Here is a 16963-nt window from a genome sequence, read left to right on the forward strand (position 1 = left end):
TATTTATGAATATTAAGTAAAGTGCAGTATTCTTTTGTTCAACATAAATTAGTAGGCCTATGTTAGGTAGAATGTCCAATTTTTTTAAAAAATTTTTTAAATATGCTCCAAAATAAAAATAGTAATCCATACAAAAGTGATCGGTTACACTTTATTTCGATAGTCCACTTTAGACATTCTACTAACTATAAGTAACTTATTCTCAACTTATTCTCCTAACCCGAACCCTAACACCTAACCATAACCTACCAGTCTACTGACAGTCTTCTTCAGTCCACTGATACTCGGAGTTAGTTGACACTATAAGTTACTTATAGTTAGTAGAATGTCTAAAGTGGACTATCGAAATAAAGTGTAACCAAGTAATCCATTAATTAGTTGACACACTTTTTTTGTTTTTTTTTACTTTTTTTTATTCTTTTAGTGGTAAGATTTAGAGTTGTAAAATTGAGTTGAATTTAAGTTCACTATATTGTATTATCATTATTATTAAGGTATACATTTATTGTCATTTATATTAAATTATTTGTATCTAATATATATAAAAATTTGGGCTGTTAAACGATTAATCGCGATTAATCGCATCCAAAATAAAAGTTTGTGTTTACATAATGAATGTGTGTGTGCGGTGTATAATTATTTTGTATATATAAATACACACACGTTCATGTATATATTTAAGAACATTTTGTTATTTATATATAAAATATTTATAATTTATATATAATATAAATTATATATAAATCTATACAGTATATACATGCAAATATTTCTTAAATATATACAAGCATGTGTGTGTTTTTAAATATATAAAATAATTATACACAGTACATACACATTTATTATGTAAACACAAACTTTTATTTTGGATGCGATTAATCGCGATTAATCGTTTAACAGCCCTAAACATATATTACGTATAAGTATTAAAAAGGAAATATTAAATGAATAAAAATAATATGAATTTAATATATATATATATATATATATATATATATATATATATATATATATATATATAAAATCAATATTAACATTTTATATATTAATTGTTTTAATTGATAAGTATTTAATTTAATTTATAATATTAATTTAATATTTACTTTTTTTATTAATAATATTTTTTTAATAATATAAAAAAGCTCTGGCTTTCAGAGCAGACCCACAAGACTTATTTTTACCTTGAAAGAATTTTTCAAGTCTGGAAAACACCTTGTACTCGTGAATTAGTCACATCTTGAGTTTGAAGTGTAGTGGAAATGGTGTGATTTAATGTGGAATGCAGAACCATCTCTTTTTCTATGTGCTTTTCTCTAACAGCATGACAGCCGCAGTTAAAGTTAAAGATGTGATAGAACGTTCTCAGGTGTACGACCAAAGTGCCCCGGCCGTGTCACCCTTCATCTGGACGTCAATACCAGCCACGGGCCACTTTGGTGAAATTACATAGTGGGCTCTGAAGTGGCAGATCACGGCGAATGCCCTCACCCTCATCTCGCTGCTCTCCACTGTCATCTGGCTCTTCTTCAGCTGTAATGTTGACTGTGGATGGATGTCTGCGTCCTATAAGCCTCTCACACACAGATTTGAACTCTTGCAGATCAGTCTTCATTTGAATGTGAGCCGTGTGATGGCACTAAAGACTCTCAGGGTGAATCGGCCCCTTTTTCTTCTCTCCGCCCATGGCTCATCAAACATGCTTTTACTCCGAAACACACATCAGTCTGCTCTAAATCACATCTTTGAAAGATAAGAACTGGGAGCGGAGAATGCTTCTGTCAATTTCAATGCCAAACACGCCGCTAAACATAACCTCAGAGAAAATCATCTCTTTATTTCCATTGGAACCATGCATGTGCAAAGCAGAAAATACACCCCTTCTCCTTAGGCCTGTGCGGTAAACATTAGTTTTGGTGCTCATATTGACAGTTGCAGCATTCATACTGCATGTGTAAGTATCGTGGCTATGTGTAGAAGTGTATTTGCATGTAGAGTTTAAGCAGAAAATATGGTAAAAATGCACTTTAAACTTTTTTTTGGCAGTACTGTTTTTTGCAAAATATGCTTTTATGAATAAATAATGTGAAATGTTTCTAGAAAATAATGGTGCAAACCACTTCCCCATTGTGTGAAAAGACTTAAGAGATTGTTTATGAAAATGATCATTACTCGTATTGTTTTGAATCCAAAAGTGTTATATATTTTTTTGCTCTATGTGAGAAATAGATTAATTATGAAATTTTTCACTGAAAATGAATAGCATACAGGTTTTAAAATGACGATGGATGGATGGATGGATGGATGGATGGATGGATGGATGGGTGGGTGGGTGGGTGGATGGATGGATGGATGGATGGATGGATGGATGGATGGATGGATGGATGGATGGATGGATGGATGGATGGATGGATGGATGGATGGATGGATGGATGGATGGATGGATGGATGGATGGATGGATGGATGGATGGATAGATAGATAGATAGATAGATAGATAGATAGATAGATAGATAGATAGATAGATAGGTTAAAGGAATTTCACCTAAAAATGTAAATTCTGTCTCTAAGAAGTTTAATAATCTTTAGGCAGATGCTGAGATGGTTGAACATCTATCTCTTCCACACAGTCACGCATGTACATCTCCCAGAAAACTATATTTCACAGTCCTGCACTTTTACATCAGCCAGATGAGCAGAGATTTGTTATTATTGGATTGCTCTTTCTCTGTTATTGCAGGAGAGTCTGCTCTCACAGTGCACTGATATGATGCACTCTGAGAAATGCATGCTGGGAGTTTTAACCTCCAAGCTGGCTTTGGGATCCTCTGGAAGAGCAGATGCTGGTCTCTGTTTGTGTGTTTAACTAGTAGCATTGATGAACTGATGTGTGTCCAGCTGCTAGTTAAACTGTCGCTGGACTGTGTACTCAGAGATGGAGGGATCTGACACAGCTGTGCAAACAGGAAATCCTGTAATCTCCTCTCGCTGCTCTGAGACCAGAGAAACCAGTCAGATGTGACATGGCTTGAGTCCCAGTGTCAACACCTTTTTAGTGGTTACCATTGATTCTGTGGCTCTGGTCCAACACAAGTGGCATCCTAACAGAAATGGAAGCTGATAAGTGGCTGATGAACTACATAGACAGTAATTATTATGCTATATGTGACCCCGGACCACAAAACCAGTCACATGTGTGTCGCACGGGTATATTTGTGGCAATAGCCAACAATAAATTGTATGGGTCAAAATTCTCGATTTTTATTTTATACCAAAAAGATTAGGATATTAAGTAAAGATCATGTTCCATGAAGATATTTAGTAAATTTCCTACTGTAAATGTATATATATATATATATATTTTAAATTGTGAGTGGATGCAGCACAACTTTAAAGGCGATTTTTCTCAATATTTAGTTTTTTGGCACCATTTAGATTCCAGATTTTAAAATAGTTGAATCTCAGCCAAATATTGTCCTATCCTAACAAACCATACATTGATTGAAAGCTTATTTATTCAGATTTCAGATCTAAAATAAATATATATATATATTATATCTCAATTTAAAAAAGAATACCATGACTAATGATATGTGACCATTACGACTAATAATATGACCCTGGACCAAAAAAAAAAACAATTTAAAAGTATATTTATTTATGTATTTGTATTTATTATTAAATAGCTTTTTAACTACAGGTTTTATTTTCATGTTATTTCTATTGTTTTATTTCAAAAGAAGTTTAGATACGAACTTCTTCCTTTTTTTTTCTCTTTTTTTTTTTTTTGGTCTGTGAGCAGTCACAACATCAATCGCTTCCAGTATATATGTGAAGTGAAGCTAAGACAATGACCTTCTTGCCCCGGTGTAATGATCATCCACCAGTCTCCTGCGCTCCACAGATGCAAATGACACATTCAGCGTCCTCCTGAAACGCTGTCACCGCTCCCTGCCTGTGATTTTGTGTCTAGCACTTGTAGATTGAAGCTGATCTCAGTGCTGTTTATGGATTCATGAGCAAAATGAGAACAGCAGAGGAAGCTAAATCAAAAGCGACAGACACAAAACGAGCTCAAGTCTCCGAGCCGCTCATTACACCATAGACCATTAGCAGACCAGCAAGAGGAGAAAAGAGCAGAGAGATGAAAATCAAGGAGCCGTTTGACGCCCGCTGAAATCTCAGCTCCGCTCAGACAAATACTCTCACAACACTCCCCTGACTCTTTTCAATTTTCTTATGGAATATTAATCTTTAATAGGGTAATAATTGTGGTAGCATATTTGATGTCACCCACCATTAGACCAGATTAATTAGGCCATTTAGTTTAGCTTAAGAAAGTGTCGCCCATGAAGAATGGGCCAGACCGAAAGCAGAGAGCTGTGATTGGCTTCTTTATGTGCTTTGTAATGGCTTTCATTGGGCTGTCTCACATACAGTAGTGTGTGTGTGTGTTAGAGCCAGTGTTGGGCAGTAGCGTCGCTACAAGTAGTGACGCTACTAGTTTAACTACATTTCTCAGTAGCGTGGTGGTAGCGTCGCTGTTTTCTGGATCAAATAGCTTTTCAGTAGCGAAGCTCTTTTTTTGATCAAGTAGTGCGGTAGCGTCCAGCACTACACACAAGCTACATTTCCCCAAGCATTTCTAAAGTTCAAGCTCATATCGGAAATACAACTGCTAAGTATCACTGATCCTGAATCAGTAAGTGACGATGACTTCTTCATGTTTTTTACGGCGGTTGGCAAGGACCATATTTCATTCCCGCGATGCGGAAAACACGGACAGAATCACGGGATCCAGAATGAACGCACGGTTTCATTTATCACACACTCAAACACTCACTGAGGCATGCATGACGCTCGCGATGTTTTCAGCCTATATGAGGACATTCATGCATGAACTTTATCCGCTCTGAGAGTCACCTCAGCAGCATTTTAGCTTTATTTGAGAAAACTCGACAAATCATAAACAAACACAGAGAAGAGACTCAAAGGTCTACACGGCAACCCGTCAAAATAAAAGCATGGTTTAACCTTTGAAGAAAGTTTTGCTTAAATCATTGGTTATTACAATTAAATTAAACCATTAAAATGGAATCAAGAAAAGAAAAACAAAAAGAAAAGAAAATTTGGTAAATTCTTTTTTAAAAATTCATAGTGCCCTAAATCTTATTTATTTTAATATTTTAATAGATGATTGTTAAATTGTATAAGTTTCATGGTTTCAATTAATTAGACATGCATTTTGATTACTAAAATTTTATTTAACCATTAAAATGGGAGTCCAAAAATATTAAAACGGAAAAAAACATAATACAGAAAAAAAATAAAAAAAAAAAATAATTTAGAATGTGAAAAAAATTATTTAAAAAAATCATAGGGCCCTACAATCAGCTTTTAGGTGCATTACCACCACATTCTGCTCCGGATGTGGACATCACGTACCAATCTCAATCCTTGAGCTGACCCGTGAGAAATTTGCTTAATGGAAAGATGCACACACTCTCAACACCTGGTTTTGTTATACTTTTATATAGTTATTATTATTATTATTATTATTATTTTTAATTGGTTTTGAACAGTTTGTGAATAAACAATTGAACTGATAAAGTATGCCTGCCTATCTGTTTGACTGACATTATGTTTAAAAATTAAAAAAATGAATAAAAAAAAAATAGCTTAGAAGTAGAAAGCTACTTTTGCCATATTACTGTAGCTTAGCTTGCTACTTTTCCCAGGGAGGAGCTTCAGTGTAGTGAAGCTGAATTTAATGTAGAGTAACTGCTAGCTTAGCTCACTACATTTTCCAAGTAGCTTGCCCAACACTGGTTAGAGCTTAGATCGGGCCCAAAAAATCAAGCCCAACCCTACCCCGTGCATGTTGTGTCCGAGCCCGGCCCGGCCCGACACATTAACTGTGATTATGAGTCCGAGACCGATTTAAACCCGACCATTTGTTTTATACGTGGGCTGTTATAACTGACGTTCTCAACTACAATTCCGAGTTGTTTGAACTAACGTTACAGAAATCTGTTTAGAATTATCTTAATGAATAATGCAACAAGGACGAAACATGTAAACTGCGTTGTTTGTTTATTCAGAATGGAATGGATCGCAAATGGATCCGAAAGAAGAAACGTGAACAATGATGAACACAGAAAATGAACAAGAATGAACTTTGGACCTACTACTCTAATATAATTCAACAAGGTTTTAGAATATAGAATATTTTTTAAGCAAAATTGCGTCCACAGTTGCTGGTTTCAGAGCGGTCCTCTGCTCTCTCTCGTCCGGCGCTGCTGTCATAGGCGAGCAGCGCACACACAATAATGCACTCGACATTATGTTGTCACTGCCCACGACTTGTTTAAATGGTTCCATACCTCTGACTTTCCACCAAACTTGCTCAAAGTTAATTCTCCTGTTTTTATTTACATCTTCAAGCTTGCACTTGAGCTACAAAATACAGCACAGCAGTCCCGGTGTGATGCGTGCGAGTGAAGGAGACGCTGCGCATGACATGTGACAGGCTTTTATCAATGGCCCGGCCCGACCCGGCACGAGGATAGTGGCGGGAAATATCGCCCCGACCCGGCCCGCGGGCAGAGAATCTAAGCTCTAGTGTGTGTGTGTGCTTTAGTATTGATGGGTGGACATTTTGCTCAATGACATCATACTGTTTTTATTCATTTATTTTTATGGTCAAGATATACAAGTTATTGCAGGCAATGATTTCAACTTTTAAATTAGTTAAGTCTATTTGTGTTTCTTACGGGCTCAAAATGTCCTAGATGGCACAGCTGTCCAGAGATTGTAATAATGAAAACAAAATCTGAATCAGTTTTGAATTATACTTTTTTTATTTCTTCCAAAGAGCAGTGAAGATTTTTTGTTTGAAAATATAATTTTCAGAGCGGTATAAGTAGCATGAAGCCGTTTTGTAGTGTCATGGGCCTTCACAATAGATAATGCTTTACAATGAACTCTGTTAGAGAGCTACATATGGTAATTTATCCTTTTTATTACGAACTGTCACATTCTTTTTGCCAGCAAACTCTCCTCTTTTCAGTTTTTTTATTATTTTTATTTGTGTGCTTGATGCCTCCAAGTAACCTGAGCAACTTTTCTCAATTTTTCTCTATCTATACGCACGGACGAGTGTCGTATGTACGCAATTTGCCATGAAAACCATCCCATCCCTTATAATAGGCGTACTATAGTGAATCAGGTGGTAAGACAAAAACATGTTTTGAAGGAAGGATTGATGATGTATTGACTGAATTCTTCATTTTGAAGAAAAAAAATACATAGTGTACCTTTAAAAAAATATATTTTTTAAATGTATTCAAATCTAATTAAATTTAATACTGTTCTAAGGACTTGGCGTGTGCGTTTAACTTAACTAGATTATTTTTTAAGTTTTTTTTTTACCTTTATTAAAATAGGATAGTAGAGGACTGACAGCAAGCAAAGTGTGAGAGAGAGGGGGATGTGATCCGGACGGTTCATGAGCCGGGACTACATGTCAGAGTACTGCCAACAAGGCTATCGTCTCTGACACTCACAACACTGTATTTTTAATAGATTTTCCCTTTTCATTATTTCAGGCATCCTTATTTGTCATAAAACGTATAGAGGGTGAGGCAAATTTACCTTTTGTGTTTCAAAGAAATACAGATTTGGAAAGACGTGATTAAATAATGACAGAAAAAAAAAAAATCTGTGAACTATGCCTTTAAAAATATTCCAAGTGTCTATTTGAAGAAAGAGAAAGCAGGAATACTGCCATTATTTCGTTGACGGCATCTGTTCTTTCAGTTAATCTCGAAGCTCTGGGTAAGGTCTCTGTCACATCGGCGTATAAAAGCTTCCTCACTATAGCCTCAAGTCAACACAGCCCTGCATCTCGGCTCTATTATGAGGAATGTTTTAATGAAATGTAGAGTTTTCCTCTTGTGTTTTTCACCTGAGCTCAAGCGGCATCTGTGTCAAGGGGGACTAAAAGCCGGTTGATGTCAATAACTGTATTTTTCCTCCGAGGCAGCTGAAGATGAGGTCTAATCGAATGGATATTAAAGTCACAATAGACTGCTCCTGCTATTACGGCCTGTCAAGCACGGCCCTTTCTCTCAAAGATTAGTTTCTCCTGCTGAATATTTATACACTTACTGTAGGCTTAACCTCACAGTCAATGGTGTTTCATTCCTCTTCTATCCTATTCTCTACTCTCCTCTTTCATTTCTGTCCTCTTCTCACCTCTCTTCTCCTCTTTTTTCCCCCTCTTGTTCTTACTGCTCCACTCCAGTCATCTAAATAATGCACGATGCCATTATTTAGAGACATTATATGATGACCTATACTTTCTGTTTGATACTTGCAACACCAGTTATTTTGGTAAAGTGCCATTTTTAAGTGCACTATAGTGAGATTAATGATTGGAGGGAAGTGTGTTTGTTTACTTTCATTTGTAACTTCCACAGGTATTGAAAACCTGGTAGTGTCAGGAAATTTTAAAATGGTGTTTTTAAAGTCTCGTAAATTTTCTGTAATTTTATAACTATTGCTCTAACAAGGCCATAGTGTGCGAGCGAATTGTTCTTTTGAGTCGATTATTTTAATTCCAATCAGTCAAGCTGGTTCACAAATCGTCATGAATAGTTTTGTGCTTTAAATCTGTCAGTCTGAATTTGATTTTGAATCTGAATCTTACTCTTAATCTGAATCTTAATCACTAGAAAAGTCATAGAATGTGCTTATGGGAGCTTTATAGTAATAACTTATGATAATATAGCTGATCAGTAAGACATCATAAATTCAAAATGCATGATTTTATTAAATATTAATAATCGAGCAGCAAATCATCTTATCAGAATGATTTCTGAAGGATCATGTGACACTGAAGACTGGAGTAGTGATGCTGAAAATTCAGCTTTGATCACAGGAATAAATTACATTTTTAAATATATTCTAATATAAAAAGTGGTTTTGAAATTGTAATAATATTTCACAATATTTGACTGTATTTTGTATCAAAAAACTGCAGCCTTTGTGAGAATAAGAGACTTTCAAAAGCATTTCAAAATCGTACCATCCCCAAAGTATAAATGAGTGTGTATATATATGTACGTCTATGGACTATTTTCCATCCACCAGGTGAAAATGCTGAATTCAATCACTTGTTGAGCATAATTCCATGTGTCATTCATGTCTGTAGCTCTTTGCTTGTTATCACGGTGAATATGGCTGTAAACGATTAATCGCGATTAATCGAATCCAAAATGAAAGTTTGTGTTTACATAATATATGTGTGTGTATTGTGTATAATTATTTTGTATATATAAATACACACACATGCATATATAGATTTGAGAAATATTTGCATTTATATAATGCATATATATTTTTATATGATTTATATTATATATAAATAGAACTATTTGATATATAAATAACAAAAACATTTTTTTATATATACATGCATGTGTGTGTATTTATATATACACAATAATTATACACAATACACACACATATATTATGTAAACACAAACTTTTATTTTGGATTCGATTAATCGCGATTAATCGTTTACAGCCCTAACGGTGAATGCTTATTATCAGGGGTTTGTCCAAGTCACTAACCCCAAGATGGAGCAGAAGTATCTGATTATATGTATTTAGCAGACAGCACTAATGATGATCTCTCTTCTGTCAGGTGTGGCTGTGGCTCAGCAAGCACAGGTCCAGTCGAGGCGTTTCACCACCATGGATGTTGATGAGGAGGAGAACATGAGTGAGTGCTCATCACTGAACCCCAAACCCTCCATTCCAGCACAGAGCCCTACACACTCCCTTTAAATAATGTGGCATTTAGTGAACAGTTCCTGAGCCTCCCCGTCCCTCTATATGCCCATCCCAGCAGAGATGTTTAAAGTAGTGTTTAGACATGGGCACAATTTTAACCGGACACAAAGTCCGGTTAGATCAAATCTATTATTTTTTTAGACACATTTTTTTATTTATTTTTTTATGTCTTTAGTAATTTTTCATTATTGCAGTACATTCATCTGACTCAAATGGTGTAAAATTTTAGTCAACAAAATAACATTGTGGTTGATCTTTAATGTGTTAGATGAACAAATATTGAAATTAATTTGAACATATCAGACATATAAAAGATGTATCCACGTTACATGAAAACATTCTAATTTTGTTTTGTTGCTCGGTTGCGTTGTGTATCGGGTGTTACACCTTCTACCTCTCAAGCATGTCCTATTCCAAAATGATTTAACATTTCTGCTGCTTTTTGACGTTGCTTCTAAATCTTGTTTGAAGGGATGCTTCACCCAAACATGAATCTTCATTTACTCACATTTTAGGAAAGAACAAATGAAGAACATTGGGGTCCATGGAACCCCATTAACTTTCATTGTACTGACTGATTTTTTTTTTTCCTAATTTTTTTTTTCTTTTGTGTTCCACAGAAGAATACATCATAAAACGTCATGACAGTGAGTAAATGATGACAGAATTTTTTTTATTTTTGGGTGAACTATTCCCTTAAGTGTCTTTTTTTTCAGCCCTCATTTTTGTGCCACTGCAAAATTAGCTAAAAAAGGTAACTGCATAAAAATGCAAAGCATGTTATAGAAAATAACAATTTAATTTCATTTGTTTGTTTTTTTTATTAATAAATTATCAGTGATTTGAACCTACAGTGATCTTACTTAACAAAAGTAGCATAAAAAAAATCAGTATCGCTATCGAATATCTTCCAAATTTAGCTTTCCCTATTTCCTTGGGCTTTACACTTGAATGTGATCAAAGAAGATCGGGACTCAAGACTGAAGAAATACACAGTGTTCCTCCGGTGTGTGAGTCCCGTTCTCCTTTATTCAGCAGTGCTGTGAATAGAAGATTCTGGGAAGAGTTGTTAACCCAGAGGAAATGTAACCGCCATTGTCCCGTCACTCCGCAGCTTGTCTTCAGAGCCACTGACAATGGAGGGACCCGTCATTTAGTACGGATCTGTAGCGAAGCGGACGCTTTCTTATTTAGATTTTCTGCCGATAAGCGTACTTGATATCCAAAAGCTTTCTACCTCTGACAGTGCATATTTCTCTATCAGCTTTAGAAAAACTACAGGATTTTGGGCAGAAATGTATTGCTTGGCAAGAGCGACGGTTTTATACACTCATTCAGCACCAGATCCCCCTCCCTCCCCATTGAGTGAAAGACCAACACGCTTTTCACCCCCTTTTTTTTTAAGCAGCCTTAGCAAGGTTTTCCCATTCTTGTTTTTAAGTTTTAAAGATTTTAACCAAGAAGTTCATTCGACTACATCACCGTGCACCAAGCGAGAATCAACATGATGGCCTTTTTGACATTGCTAATACACACAAAGATAGCGGGTGCACTTCGCTGTTACTGGGCCTTTGTGTAGATTGAAGACATTAAAGTTCATGGCTCTAAAGGAAAGATCCGGTTTCTATGTTATTTAAAATGCTGATGCCACTGCAGGTGTTCGCTTTTACATTCCTTTAATACTCTGTAGTGAGCCAATGCATTTTACTGGTAACAGTAAGTACAGTTTTTAGTATTTTTTCTTTTTCAGCATGTGCGTGTGATTGAATTTTCAGTTAAAGGTGGGCAGGTCTATAAACTGATAGCTTTAATATCTCTAGTAAGCTTAAAGCTGTTAAAGTTGAAGTTGCATTGCACAAATCTTTTGGGCATTCTTTGTTGTTAGTGTAACATTGACTCTGTTCTGAAAGCTAGTGACCTGCTTTGGGGTCGTCTTCTAAGGCCACATCCTAATGGAAATTTAACCCCAAAAGTTTGAAATAAGTTTTTGGCAAGCACGGATTCGACTGAAAATGTTTACGGTACTAGAAAAACATAACAAAATATTACATTAGTTTGAATGTTTTGCAGATAGTTTTTGTTACTGAATGGATTATAAAAGTACATTTGGAGTGGCCTGCCTAAGATACCTATGTAGGCATCTCACTAGGTTTTGGAACAGGGCCGTTGTTTTAGCAAGAGTGATTTCCATCATTAAAGCCAGAGTCAATCGCTTACATGAGCTGATGAGTGTGATATGTGTATTCAAATTTGACACGCATAAAAGGGTTTTGATTTTCAGATTCTGCTCCAGTATTTTGGATATTTCTCTCTCTCTGTCTTTCTTTCTTTCTTTCTCCTCCACGTTCTCTTTCTTTCTCACACCCCCCACCCCCTCGCGCTTTCCCTGACACGACTTTCTCTCTTCTCAGATATCTTCATTTTATTTCTCCTTCTGCCTTGCACCCACTCCCTTATCCACCCTGTTGCTCCTACTGTTTGCAGAGAGCTCTTACTCTGTTCCCCTACTGTTCACGGACGCTATTCTCTCTCTACCAGAGCACTGAAAGCAGTAACCTAGCGAGCTTTTGCTGAAGGATGTTATAAATGAAAATTTAGCCAAAGTTCCATCAACTTTGTCAACTGGACATGATGATGTGTGTGTTTCCTCTGCAAGACCCTCTTCTTATTAAGGGAAAACGATTGTGACCTGTAAATATCTCATGAAAACATGCCCAGATCCTATTTCACCCCAAAATCTAAATAGAATAAAATACAATTTTGCAATCAGAAAATCAAGCCTAATTGTAAGGCCATTTTAATATTTTTAAATGTGTTTGTTCTCAGTTAACACATTAATGCATGCGATTAAATATGCTGCCTTTTTTATTACAGCATTTGTTTAATTTGATATATTACTGAAACATTCAGATGAGTGAAGAGCACTATTGCATAAATATTATGTCATCCACACAGAACCTTTTTTATTTTATATATTCAGAATTTTATTTGTATTTTAAAGGAACTCATTAAAGATTGACCACGATTTAAATCTTTTAAATGATTGACATCCCTATTGTGACCATTTTTGGTTCCATTTTTATTTGTTTTTTCTTTTGATTTTGGGTTGAAGTAATATGATGATTGACCAGTTTTGTTAGACATGTTCTCAAAAAGTGTTGTGAAATTCACAAAACACCACACTAAAAGCTGAACCCATCGTGACGTGAACCCATATTTGTTGGCGTTGTATAGCCACTATTTATATGGAGGGACCTGAAAAAGTGCCTTTGTCACTCAAAAAGAGCCTCATTAAATTAGTTATTAGGCTTTTAAAGCTTTGGGTTCTGTTCTCCATTAGCACATATTTTATCTCCAATGAGATGATTGATTGACTCGGCACGAGCCATTGCCTGCAAAACTGAATGCTCAAACTGTACTTTAAATTAAACTGATGATTATGATCATTTAGATTTCATACCTCATGGCCTTCATTAATTATGTTAATTAATCGTTTTTTTTGTGTTTTTTTTCCTTCAAAGTTTTTTCAGTGTCATCTCTGAAATTCCTCTCATAAAGAAGTTTCACAAGATTAGTCTAAAAAAATGTATCATGCTTGCATACTTCGGCACACAAAAAAGGAACACACATCACTTGTTCGGTTACAAAGAAAGATAAAGGAATCTATAAATTTTACATTTACAAGATCCTGCAACGAAGGCGTTGTAAGTTACTCTTTCTGGGCACCGCAGGTTCATGCAGCACCGACGTAAAGGAAAACCGCAACCTGGACAACGTCTCTTCTAAGGAGGGAGCTGGCCTGGTGGAGCAGCTCCCCAACGGTAGTGGAGGAGGGGGTCGCAAGCGGCCCCTGGAGGAGGGCAACAATGGCCATGCGCACTCGAAATTCAGACCCAAGAAACGTAAGAAAACGCCAGGGCCGGTTCTGCCCAAGAACGCCTTGATGCAGCTGAACGAGATCAAACCAGGCTTGCAGTACAAGCTTCTCTCGCAGACCGGCCCGGTCCATGCGCCGGTTTTCGTCATGACCGTCGAGGTTAACGGGCAGTTGTTCGAGGGCTCAGGGCCCACAAAGAAAAAGGCCAAGCTGAATGCGGCTGAGAAGGCGCTGCGTTCCTTTGTTCAGTTCCCTAACGCGTCTGAGGCGCACCTGGCCATGGGCCGTACGCTCACCGTCAACACGGATTTCACCTCCGACCAGGCTGACTTCCCTGACATGCTCTTCAACGGGTTTGAGACGCCGGCACCGCCCGAGGAATTATTTTTCCTGGGCTCCAACGGCAACGGCTCCTTAAACCCGCTGGGAGAGTATCCCGTGCCCCAGGCGCCAGGTACGAACAGCCTAGTTCAGGCGCCCCTGCCACCGCCCTCCTCCTTCGCCTCCTCGGCCAGCGGCAAGAACCCCGTCATGATTCTCAACGAGCTGCGGCCAGGCCTCAAATACGAGTTTGTGTCGGAGAGCGGGGAGAGCCATGCTAAGAACTTTGTGATGTCCGTGACCGTGGACTCGCAGACGTTTGAGGGCTCGGGCCGAAATAAGAAACTCGCTAAAGCCCGGGCTGCCCAGGCGGCTCTGTCGGCGCTCTTCAACATGCAACTGGACCAGACCCCATCTCGCCAGCCCATCCCCAGAGAGGGCCTACAGCTGCACCTGCCACAGGTAAGAGATCCGCACCTCACACTCAACATAGCCTTTCTTTTTTTGCCCTGAAGACTGTAGGCGATGTATCTTAAAGGGTTAGTTCACCCAAAAATGTAAATTCTGTCAGTAATTACTCACCCTCATGTTGTTCCAACCCCGTAAGACTTTCGTTCATCTTCAGAACACAAATTAAGATATTTTTGATGAAATCTGAGAGCTGTCTCACTCCTCCATAGGCTTCTGAAGGGATTTAAACTTGCCGGCCCAGAATAGTTATTAAAGACATTGTTAAAATAGTCCAACTGACTACAGTGGCTCAACCATATGTTTATCAAGCGACAAGAATTCTTTTTGTGCGCAAAAAACAAACAAAACTAACGACTTTATTCCACTATTCATTATCTTCAGTGTGGGCCTCGAGTGAGTTCACGTAGTGTATCTGTGCAGCGCTTCTGTGTTGTACGTCACACACATGACCAGCGTCGGCCAATAGTGAGCCTACGTGGTGACGTGCAACACAGAAGCGTTCCGAAAAATGAATAGTGGAATAAAGTAGTTAGTTTTTTGTTTGTTTTTTCGCACAAAGTATTCTCGTCGCTTGATAAACATGGTCGAGCCACTGTAGTCACTTGGACTATTTTAACGATGTCTTTAACTATTCTAGGCCGGCAAGTTTCAATCCCTTAGAAGCCTATGGAGGAGTGAGACAGCTCTCAGATTTCATCAAAAATATCTTAATTTGTGTTCAGAAGATGAACGAAAGTCTTACGTGTTGGAACAACATGAGTAAGAGAGTAATTACTGACAGAATTAAAATTTTTGGGTGAACTATCCCTTTAACGGGTCATTCACGCAGAGCATGATGTTGTTCAAAACGCTAGATGTTGAACTATGAACAACATTGGAACGCAATGCGACCGGCACATACACGAGGGTTGGATTCTAACATTAAAAACAACTAGACATAGCACAACATGGGCACATCTATTCCCATGTGTCATAAACGGCCTTTAACCCTTTTGTTTATTCACCAATCTTTTTGAAAAATACTTGAATTATTTATAGCTCGCTACACAGCAGTATAGTAGTAATGGTTTATTTATACCCTATAGATAGGCAGGCCTAAACTGGTAAAGAAATATTGTACAAGAAAATTGCATTAGTTAGAGTTTAATAAAAGTTATCAAATATTTTCACAAGCACTCCGCAGAAACTACTTTAATGTTGAATCTCATTTAAACCTTTTCTTGTGCTGTGGCTTCCTTTAACACACACATCAGACTGTCTGATAAAGTCTTGATTGTCTCTGATGTGTACAAAATCTGATACATAAAAGACATTGGTCTTTCACATCTCAAAATGTTTCATTTAAGTTTCTGATCCATTTAAGTTTATCGGAGATCATCGTCTAAGCCTTTATGCCGGGATGCACAAAGCAGGCCCATTATGGCCATCTTCATTAGGAACAAAGCCTGATGGAAATGAAGATGGGCTCTGTAAAAACATTGGGATGGATTGTGTTATTTAGCTAGAAGAAAACTTTTATTTTAACCTTTTTCATATATTTATATTAATAAATATATATATATAATAATAATAATAATTCATTACATTTATATAGCGCTTTTCTGGACACTCAAAGCGCTTTACATGGAAGGGGGAATCTCCTCAACCACCACCAATGTGCAGCATCACCTGGATGATGCGACGGCAGCCATATTGCACCAGAACGCCTACCACACACCAGCTTACTGGTGGAGAGGAGACAGTGATGAAGCCAATTAGTATATATAGGAGGATTATAAGGAGGCCATGATGGACAGAGGCCACTGGGCAAATTTGGCCAGGATGCCGGGGTTACACCCCTACTCTTTCTAAAGACATCCTGGGATTTTTAGTGACCACAGAGAGTCAGGGCCTCGGTTTAACGTCTCATCCGAAGGACGGGAGAGGGTCTTTATATATTAATTTAGTTTTTGTTTTGTCATATGTACCTACCTAACACGTCATTTATCTACATACATTTGAATATATATATTTTTTTTTTTCATTTTCCATGTTGAGACTGAGGTTTTCAAACAAACAAAATCTATAATGATGCGCTTAATTGGCCTGAACTGAACTGATTAATTTGGTTAAAATCTAATTTCCAGCTCCTAATGACATTGTAACTCTGGACCTTTAGGTAATTTTAATGGTCAAATAAAAAGCGTTAAAGCATTATGGTATTCGCAATGTTTCTTAATGTCTTGTCTCTAGCAGAGCGTTGTGAATATGTTCATGCATATTCAATATATCGCTCACCCCTACCAGTGAAACAACACAGTGAGCCGAAATGACCAACGATTGGCGTTTGTGTGAGAAGACGTCTATTTACACATTTCTAAAATCCTCTGTTAATCCTTCTTTTGAGATAAGGCCAGACCCTGGAAGCGACCCAATCTTAATTAACATCTTCCTCTGAACC

The 16963-nt window shown here is 37.2% G+C and overlaps 2 protein-coding genes across 3 annotated transcripts in view; both read left to right on the plus strand.

The window, feature by feature from the left end:
• asb1 (ankyrin repeat and SOCS box containing 1) overlaps positions 1 to 16963 on the plus strand; it is a 279018-nt gene that overhangs the window by 172722 nt on the left and 89333 nt on the right. The gene's annotated exons all lie outside the window — the stretch shown is intronic.
• Positions 1 to 16963, plus strand: part of adarb1b (adenosine deaminase RNA specific B1b) — a 146582-nt gene that overhangs the window by 113855 nt on the left and 15764 nt on the right. Inside the window, exons 4-6 of one of the 2 annotated variants that reach the window (XM_079619001.1) lie at positions 9706 to 9783; positions 10475 to 10501; positions 13586 to 14514. In XM_079619001.1, the coding sequence (XP_079475127.1) occupies positions 9756 to 9783; positions 10475 to 10501; positions 13586 to 14514 (984 nt within the window). In that variant the 5' untranslated portion in view covers positions 9706 to 9755. The remainder of the gene's footprint in view (positions 1 to 9705; positions 9784 to 10474; positions 10502 to 13585; positions 14515 to 16963) is intronic. The other variant, XM_079619002.1, reaches the window with a different exon arrangement.

Source organism: Phoxinus phoxinus (genome assembly GCF_949152265.1).
Source record: "Phoxinus phoxinus genome assembly, chromosome: 7".
In the NCBI taxonomy this organism is placed as follows: domain Eukaryota; kingdom Metazoa; phylum Chordata; class Actinopteri; order Cypriniformes; family Leuciscidae; genus Phoxinus; species Phoxinus phoxinus.